General features: G+C 37.8%; 1 protein-coding gene across 1 annotated transcript in view; it reads right to left on the bottom strand.

Annotated features, from left to right (window-relative positions):
* The window catches only part of LOC117101896 (mucin-3A-like), an 11,403-nt gene extending 7,621 nt beyond the window's left edge, over positions 1-3,782 (bottom strand). Inside the window, exons 1-2 of the mRNA XM_033242012.1 lie at positions 3,704-3,782; positions 209-2,314 (exon numbers count right to left, since the gene is read on the bottom strand). Coding sequence (XP_033097903.1) covers positions 209-2,314; positions 3,704-3,782 — 2,185 coding nt within the window. The remainder of the gene's footprint in view (positions 1-208; positions 2,315-3,703) is intronic.
* Between the last annotated feature and the right edge of the window lie 6,610 nt (positions 3,783-10,392).

Here is a 10,392-nt window from a genome sequence, read left to right as displayed (position 1 = left end):
TAAATGTCGATAATCGAAGTTTCAATGTCGTATTCGACGATATTGTTCGTTGATGTTATCGTTGGTAGCTCTGTTGTATCGGATATCGACTCTACCCTCGTGACTTCTTCCGTAAATGTCGATGTTTGAGTTTCATAACCAACAGTAATTAATGTAATGGCTTCATGTTGTGTATTAGTAGCGTAATCAGTTTCAATTCTGGTTGTACCTGGTGTTGTTGTAGTATTATATTCATAAATGTCGATAATTGAAGTTTCAATGTCGAATTCGACGATATTGTTCGTTGATGTTATCGTTGGTAGCTTTGTTGTATCGGATATCGACTCTACCCTGGTGACTTCTTCCGTAAATGTCGATGTTTGAGTTTCATAACCAACAGTAATTAATGTACTGGCTTCATGTTGTGTATTAGTAGCGTAATCAGTTTCAATGCTGGTTGTACCTGGTTTTGTTGTAGTATTATATTCATAAATGTCGATAATTGAAGTTTCAATGTCGTATTGGACGATATTGTTCGTTGATGTTATCGTTGGTAGCTCTGTTGTATCGGATATCGACTCTACCCTCGTGACTTCTTCTGTAAATGTCGATGTTTGATGCTCATAACCAACATTAATTAATGTACTGGCTTCATGTTGTGCATTAGTAGCGTAATCAGTTTCAATTCTGGTTGTATCTTGTGTTGTTGTAGTATTATATTCATAAATGTCGATAATTGAAGTTTCAATGTCGTATTCAAAGATATTGTTCGTTGATGTTATCGTTGGTAGCTCTCTTGTATCGGAGATCGACTCTACCCTCGTGATTTCTTCCGTTATTAAAGCAGCCTCAATTCGGGTGGTGTCTGGTGATGCTGTAGTGTTACGTTCATTAATTATGGTGTTCGTTGTGAAAGTGAATCTCGGCTGTGTTGTAATAGCTGAATAAGTTGGTGAAACGTCTGCATCAGTTACTGTAGTGTAATCAGTTCCTGTGCCAGAATCTGTCGTGTTCATGGCATTCGTTATTGCCGAGGTTTTGATATTGTTCGTTAATGGTATCGTTGATAGCTCTGTTGCATTGGATATCGACTCTACCCTTGTGACTTCTTCCGTTATTAAAGCAGCCTCACTTCGGATGGTGTTTGGTGATGTTTTAGTGTTATGTTCATTAATTATGGTGTTCGTTGTGGAGGTGAATGTCGGCTGAGTTGTAGTAGCTGAATAAGTCGACGAAACGTCTGCATTGGTAGTGTAATCAGTTTCAATTCGGGTGGTGTCTGGTAATGTTGTAGTGTTATGTTCACTAATTATGGTGTTCGTTGTGGAGATGAATCTCGACTGAGTATTAATAGCTGAATAATTTGAAGAAACGTCTGCATCAGTAGTGTAATCAGTTTCAGTGTAGGTGTCCGTTGTGGAGGTGTATCTCGGCTGAGTAGCAATAGCTGAATGAGTTGATGAAACGTCTGCATTGGTAGTGTAATCAATTTCAATTGTGGTGGTGTCTGGTAATGTTGTAGTGTTATGTTCACTAATTATGGTGTTCGTTGTGGAGATGAATCTCGACTGAGTATTAATATCTGAATAAGTTGAAGAAACGTCTGCATCAGTAGTGTAATCAGTTTCACTGTAGGTGTCCGTTGTGGAGGTGAATCTCGGCTGAGTAGCAATAGCTGAATACGTTGATGAAATGTCTGCATTGGTAGTGTAATCAGTTTCAATTCGGGTGGTGTCTGGTGATGTTGTAGTGTTATGTTTATTAATTATGGTGTTCATTGTGGAGATAAATCTCGGCTGTGTAGTAATAGCTGAATAAGTTGATGAAACGTCTGCATCAGTAGTGTAATCAGTTCCTGTGCCAGAATCTTTCGTGTTCGTATCATTCGTTAATGCTGGGGTTTTGATATTGTGTGTTGATGGTATCGTTGGTAGCTCTGTTGTACCGAATATTAACTCTACTATCGTGGGTTCTTCCTTATTACTTGTCACCCCAGTAATAGATGTTGTTACTACTTCATCTGATGTTATTTTGTTATTTTTTTTTATAGTTTGTTTAAATGTCGTTATATCTGTGAAAAAGAGTATTTTTCCTGTTGTCGTCACATTTTCTGTTATGGTAGTTACAAATGAAACGTCTGCATTTGTAGTGTAATCAGTTTCAATTCTGGTGGTGTCTGGTGATGTTGTATTGTTATGGTCATAAATTATGGTGTTCGATTTGGAGATGAATCTTGGCTGAGTAGTACTAGCTGAATTAGTCGATGAAACATCTGCATTAGTAGCGTAATCAGTTTCAATTCTGGCTGTGCCTGTTTGTTCAGTAGATGCTAAATCTGAAAGATAACAGGAATACCCTTGTGATTATAGAATAATAGGAAATCGCTTAAGAAAGTAATGGTTGTATCTGTCATTTTGAGCATGAACGAACAAGGCGTTCATGACTAAATCGTTTGGAAGATGACGGGGTGGCGCCAGGGTTTGCCCAAGGGGGAGGGAGACGAGGTCCTCTCATCGGGGTCGATGTCCCCGATGAGAGCAAAGTGGGCGTGGTTCGGGTGTCGCTCAGCATCTTTGGAAACTCTGTCGAAGGGCGAAGCCCCGAAAAATATGAAAATTTATGGGTTTCCAATGCTTATATAATCGATTAATATGTAAAAAAATATATATAACTGTTTTTTCTCCCCGACGAATTGCGATTTTGTTCTCCCCAAAAGGGTGAGGGGAAGCTTTTTCCAAATGGGTGAGCTCCCATGACAGGGCCCTGCCCCTCCAGATTTTAGGGAGTGAATTGACTTTGACAAATTTATATTAACAACTGAATGCTATTCAATATGTTGGCATCTACAAATTTGAATGACGAATTAATTTTATATTTTTGATTAAAGTAATTTTAGGGAAATAACTACACAAATTAGTAACACGAGTCAAGTGGGTATGTCTCTAACTTATAACAATTTCGGTTCGATTGTTCTCGTGGTGCAAGGCCAAGGATGCACTAAACATAAGCAAAATAAAGTGTATTTGACGGTTCTTTTACAATAACTAATTTTTTGTATAGCTATTGTGTTTTTATGATGAAACTCGTTGGGATTTCTCTCCGTAATCAGACTAATTGTGTTTTCTAAAATCTGTGATTACCTCACTGGTGATAGTGTTGTTTTCATAGTAGTAGCCATAAAACTGCATTCGTGCACGATTCCATCATAGCAGCAGGTCAGAGTTCAACTACATTGGTAATGCTCTAAACATTATAGCGACATTCCTTAGCCTAATACATGTTCCCCATGCTGAGATATATATTAATATACTACGTACATGTAGAACTTGTTTGGTTTTAATTAACAATAAGATTAATAGTGTTTAAAATGAGTGACGAAAATATTCTTGCACCTAGACGAAAACAGAGGATTTGTACCACATGTGTACGACCTTTATAATTCTAATGATGTAAAGGCATTTATCTAAAGCTAAAAACAAACTTATTATTTTATTGTGATAATTTTAGTACAGTAATTACAAATTTGGAAAAGGGATAACTAAAATAAACTAAAATCCGAATGCTTATCGTAGTAATACAGTAAGATCACAGGCACGTTAAGATCATACAGGCACGTTAAGACCTTCTTAGTCGTAAGCCCTACATTCTAATTGGATAGATAGTATCCTAATACAATGAAGGAATAAGTTGAAAACTTGGCAATACTACATTACATACAACTTACATAAAGGCAAAAACAGGCAAATGATAATTGATTTCAGAATACAACCAGTTGGTTGCCGTGATATCTCCGATGTTCGCATCGTCCTGCTCGGATGTTCACAACATTAGCAGGCAACTAAAGTGAGGTATGTTTGCTCTTATATAAGTAGTACTGCCAACTGATTACGCTAGATGCTGGTCGTAGACTTCACGTCCGGCATCTGCGCACATAGAACTTTATAAACAAACAAATAAAATATTGAGTAGTCTAGAGTTAGTCCAGTAGGACTTGGACGTCTTAAATGACACAGTTCTTGATTTCACTTCGTTAAGGTGTAAGGTGGAGAAAATTGTTAGGTAACAAATTTTCATGATATCCGTAACCATGGTAACAGCCATAATCCGAAATGGCTGCCCATACATCAAAAATAGCAAAAATTATGCACTTTTCCTCTTGGATTTGCAGTTTTGTCCCTAATCCACGTTTTATGGCTCGGGAAATCAATTGATACCCCCACCTTAAGTGCAATGTGATGAGTAATGCATAGTTTCAAAAATGGCGCCCATGCCTTAAAATATCTATAAATCATATACTTCTTCTTGGAGTCAGGGGTGGCGACAGCCGGCGGGCCACAGCTTGTGCTGGACCCTCGTCGGGGAGAACAAAAAATTGTATGTATTTTCTACATACTAGTAGACTATAAAATCGATTAAATTAATAAGTATTTGAAACCCCTAAATTGTTAAAATTTTCGAGGGCTTCGCCCCCTGGACCACTTTCGAAACCTTTTAATCGAGGTTCGACCACGCCCACATTGCTTTCGTCGGGGAAATCTGACCCCTCGTCGAGGGCATCGGCCCCCTCATAGAGGATTGCTGTCTCTTATACACATCTAGATGTGTATAAGAGACAGCATATAACCATACACTAGATAATCCCACTTCTGCAACGTTTCAAATTTATATACTTTATATAATAATAAGTTATATAATAACTAAAGATAAAATACAATGATAATTGCTCCTCGCGTGATCAAAACAATGAGGAATAATTGCTTTATGTGGATTCGATTTGCCAACAAAGCCACAGTCGTCAATTTGGTTAAGGTGTAGTTGGGTTCGAATTCAATATGTTGGCTTACTTCAATCCTCTGGTTACTGAAGAGGCTTATGTGGGATTGATTATGTTCTTTATGAACGACTATTATTACATAATCATTACGTTGAAAATGTATTTTTGGTGTATATTTTACAAAAATAATTCACAACTAAATAAAGTCAAACTATAAGTCGATTGTGATATTTTATCGTTTTTGTTTAATTCTAGTAAAAAGTATTCCTAATGCCAAAGGGAACATATAAATACTAACAATATTACATAGTCCTAGTAAAATTTTATTGGATAAAGGCTGGCTTCACGTTACTGGATTGCCTTAAATTACACAAATCAATCGTGATGTTGGTAGTCTATGAGTGAGATACTTACCTGGATAACCTTCCCTCCCTTCCTACCATCTCCGCGATCTTTTCTATATCTAGGGAATGAGGACGATTGTTATAGAGACGGGTTCGTACGTGGTGCCCTGGGTCGGACTGTTCCATTTTATTTCGAAGGGGTGTTCCCGTTTTGGGTTCACGCCACGTAGGGGAAATCTGACCCCTCGTCGGGGGCATCGGCCCCCTCATAGAGGACCTCGCCCCCCCCCCCCCGTCGGGCAAATCCTGGCGCCACCCCTATTTGGAGTCGCTGTCCATGGCCCATATATATGTATGTATATGTATATCCCTAATAATCGTCCTCATTCCCTAGAGATAGAAAAGATCACAGAGAGGGTAGGAAGGGAGGGAAGGTTATCCATGTAAGTAAGTATCTCACTCACAGACTATCAACATCACGATTGATTTGTGTAGTCTATTTCGTGAATACTTACCTGGATAAACCGACTAATTGCCAGATTAGCAACGTAAATCCATAATAACGGATATTTTCTAGCAACGGCACAACGCGGGTGACCACGGCATCAGTACATTATAATATTAATACTTTTTTTAAATAAAATTAATAATAATGCTAACAATTCATTAAAATTCTCCTTATTGCAATCATGTCAAAATATTGAATTTACAATTAAATATAATTTAAGATTCAAGTCATACCAAAAATACCTAAAACGAAAGTTCAGTATAATTATTCAAAATTCAATTAAAATAGGACCAGGTCAGAATAATATGCACATAGAATTCACAAAAAAAACCAAAAAAAAAAACGAAAAAAAAAAACGATAAAAATTCAAGTCAAACCAGATACACATAAAAGGCGAAATACAAGAAATTTACAATAAAAGACACAAAAAATAAAAACACGAACCAATAAATAAAATAGGAGACAAACAATAACAGAAACGTTGGTCCGAATATAAAACTAGTTGAAATTTAGTGTGATATTGAAATTATGAGATTTTTATAAGATGCAATTTAGCAAGTGAATTGATAAAAATGTTTATCATCAAATTCTTAAGATGGGCATTGACATCGTCTAATACGTGGAATAGCTAGAAATATCTGTAGAGTAGATGGATTAGGATATGAGTAAAGTACAGTACATTATGGTATATTATAATCATCGGCGAACAATACAGTAATTGAAATTGTTCATAAATAAAGGGTATAACAAAACAGCCAATTTGTAAGCCTTATTTTGCAGCCCAAATCATATTTTTGAAAATGCGACATAATAATTTTGTGATACACAGATTGAATTATGATCATATGGGCTCGAACCACTTCAAGGTACTTCCTCGAATGAAATAATCCTGGAGTTTAGGTAGAACAGTGTTACGGTCGTTGTATTCACAGGCTTGGAGTAGTCCAACGTACCGTATGAATAAAAAACTTTTTCTCTAAATCACCGTCATCATATTTTCCTATTGACTAAACCTAACAAAAATGATCTCAGTGTGTAATAATTGACAAATATTTCTAAAAATATCCTGGTTCATGCGTCATCGTTAAAACTGCTTACATTATATTTCTTGATTGGACTTTATACATCGCGTTATAATCATTTGCTGTATTTCACAAAAAGAAAACATCACTCATATGCATGGAATGCATTTTTCTACCAATTTGCATGCTCTAATTATTCGCCTGATTCATTCTGATGCTCATCATCAACTATGTCTTCAAATGCAGGATTTTCAACCGCATGAAGTGTAGTAGATTCACTGTGATTCTGCTCCTTCGAAATTGATATAACTGAGTCGTTTGCAGTTTTGCTATTTATTGTACTCTGTGTAACACTAACATTGTACGAGTACTTTGGTTTGTTGATACCCAGCCACTCTTTCCAAGCTTTTTTGCATTCTTTCTGTCTTAAACAGAACAGGTAGAAAATGGCGACGCCTTGAAACGAGTTAAAAACGCAGAAAAGAATGAGAAAAACAATGTCAGCATTGTTTTCAAAAGACAAAAATCCGAAGATCCAAGTGAGGCCTAGCAACAGAGAAATGGCGATGGCGTTTACCAAACGTTTCTTCTTCTCTTTCGGATTGAGTGGTCTCGTTGCCATTGAACTCGAAAAGAATAACTTTTTGATGACGAGAACGAACATGACAAAGTTGAAGAAGATGACAACTCCAATTGGGATAATGATAGCATAAATGAACACCTCCAGTTTAGTAGTACTGAGGTAACAACTGAAAAATATAAATGTTATATTTGTATAAACCTACAGCAACAAAAACCGCTATTATTAAGAATTTAAAAGCATTATATCATAGCAGACGCCAACTAAGTCTTATAATGAGGCTTATGATGCCATGTCATGGACTTGTATTGTTGTGGTCGTGAGACAAAGTTCTGGTGTTTAACAGGATTTCAGCCTAGAGCCCTGGAATTGCAACACAAACGAGGTTATTACAGACATGGGCGTCGATTGGTGAGGACAGGGGTACACGTCCCCCCACTTTTCAAATTGGGGGATATAATATCAATTGTCGTCCGGCCGGTCCCCTCCCCCACTTTTCACCAATCATCTATAATTAAAACCCCACTTTTCAAAGCGAGTGGAAATACCAACAACAATTATGAATGACTCATGAATTTCCTCTAAATTTTTCCAAATTATATATATAAAAAAAAGAACGTCTGAGAATGCCATTTCCGGCTATCTAGAGGTGCCAAAATGATACAATTTCTTAGTACCTGAGCCCCAAATTATTATCAAATTTAAGTCTGAGAATGCTATTTCTGGCCATCTAGAGGTGCCAAAATCATAAATGTTCTTACCTCAGCCCCAACCATGGTGGGACTGAGGTAGTGTACACCTTCTGTCTTTCAAAGTCGATTCCTGTCCCCTTCTATTTCGAACTCCTTGCTCGCCACTGGATACTTGGTTAGTAGATCTATCTATTTCGACTTATTTAAGTTATAGTGATACCACAAAAATTAACAAACTCCGATGTTGCGTTGACGCAATCTCACCATGACGTCATGAATATGATAAATAAAGTAAATTACCTTTATGTTTGTAAAATTAAAATGCTAACTAATGCTTTATGTGTAGTTCCGATCTCCCTAGTCCTGTTTGGTAGTATTTACAGTCACAATATGTAATTGCAATACTACTTCCATAAAAGTGCAATTACAAAATAAACACCTGCTGATTGATTTAAAAAGTATTGTCATGGAAAGAGACTAGATTAGAATGCCGGTTGGCCCACAGCCTCCCCAACTTTTTTCATTTTATAAATGGAGAAAAAAAGAATATCCAAATTTAAGTCAGAGAGTGCCATTTATGACTAGCTAGAGGTGCCATACACATAAATTTACTTACCTCAGCCCCAACCATGATGGGACTGAGCTGGTCTACACCCTCCATCTGTCGAAGTCCCTCCCTGGGCCCCCTCTCTTTCCAATTCCTGAATCCACTCTACTTCGAAAATGTAGTGTGAAAATAAATTAATTGCATTCCTTAAAATCAATTAAATCGACTCGGCTAGAACGTCCGAGTTTCTTTGGCCCCCATAGAGCCCTAGGCTGCTCCTGGCCCATAGGCTGCTCCTTATTACGCAAAGCGTCTCTCCCCTACTTTCAACCACGGATCGACGCTCTTCGTTACAGAGCAGGGGCGGATTTAGGGGGGGGGCCGGCCCGGCCCCGGCCCCCCTTTTGAGAGGTAAAACAAGAAAATAAAAAGAAAAAAAAAAAGAAAAAGAAAAAAATGATAGCCCACAACGCCTCAAATGTTATTTTCGGGCGTCTAGAACACAAACATTTCGCGGGGGCATGCCCCCGGACCCCCTGGGACATTGTTGTCTCGATCGGCCCAAATTTCGGCCCCCCTTTTGGACATCTCTGGATCCGCCCCTGCAGAGGTACTTACTATTTCTTGTTATCATAATATGATATATCGATTGACAGTAGAACAATTGGTGGTATGCACGGCAAACCTAGAAGAAGTAAAAAAAACATAGAACTATGTTAGTTTTGTCCATTTTTTATGATTTCGTCACCGTGACGCTGCAATATTACAAGAAGAGCAGCATGATGGAATAAAACAAATGACACATGATATCCAGTGTACATACTGGTTACTTTAACAATTTCATCAAAGACTTATAACTAAGTCATTTGATTTAAATAACTGTCTTAACCTACACATAGAAATGTAATATGGAATATAACATGGTGTACATAAAATGGTGATACGGTAATATGAAAAAAGTCAAATGTGTGTGAATGTTTAATCACTCAAAATACCCCTGTCACGATTAAGGCCTAAAATGTGAGTTTTGAATTTGATATTGAGTTTGAGCTCTGAGTGTCTTCTATGGTCGACAAATAGAAAATTGTTAGCTAGCAGAACACATCAGAAGTTGTCAATGGAGTGGCTAGGAGAGTTAAAGTGTTCGGCGACATGGAACTCCTTGCTCTTGTTACGGACGTACTGTTTGTGGTTAAGCCGAAGTCTAAATTTAGTTCCAGTTTCGCCTATATAAGAGCCATGATCACAGATATTGCACACGAGGAGATATATAACATTCGAAGAGTCCCATGTGAGGGGAGGGGGATTGATAGAAGAAGAGGTGTGTTTGAGTCCCCGTTTGAGCCTAACAACGCTGTCAGTGATGAGGTGCTTGCATACTTTACAGCATGGGTTGTTGCATTTAATATTACCATGGGAAGTCAGGTTAGGGAGTAAATTGGACGATGTGAGGATAGACTTGAGGTTAGGGGGTTGGCGGTTAGCAAGTAAGCTGTTTTGGAATACAGATTAGTTAAAAACTAATGGTATACGGTCAGAATCAGATTTGGGTTTGGGGTGTAAAAGTTCAGAGCGGGGGTGTGAGGCTGCCTAAAGGGTCTGAGATTTAATCATTTTAAAGGGATAGCCACTATTAAGAAATTGTTTGGTAAGGGAGCATACCTGGGCTTCGTATTCAGCTGGGTCAAAGCAAATGCGTTTAATACGGAGACACTGGCTATATATGATAGATTTCTTCAGGTTGCATTGTACACCAACATCCCGCATGATGAGGGCCTCCTTGCTTGCAAGAAGTTTCTTATGAAACATTCATTCTCTAACGAGCACATACAGGATATTATTTCTATTACATTCAACGGCCAACATTTTCTCCAAGTGAAAGGCACGGCTATGGGTACGAAAATGGCCCCTAACTACGCCAATATTTTCATGGCCAACTTGGAAGA

The sequence above is a fragment of the Anneissia japonica genome, unplaced genomic scaffold, assembly GCF_011630105.1.
Source record: "Anneissia japonica isolate Jap-2015-1 unplaced genomic scaffold, ASM1163010v1 scaffold4988_len2956909_cov206, whole genome shotgun sequence".
Taxonomy (NCBI): Eukaryota; Metazoa; Echinodermata; class Crinoidea; order Comatulida; family Comatulidae; genus Anneissia; species Anneissia japonica.
The sequence above is the reverse complement of the archived record's forward strand: the minus strand, read 5'-3'. Positions and strand labels throughout refer to the sequence as shown.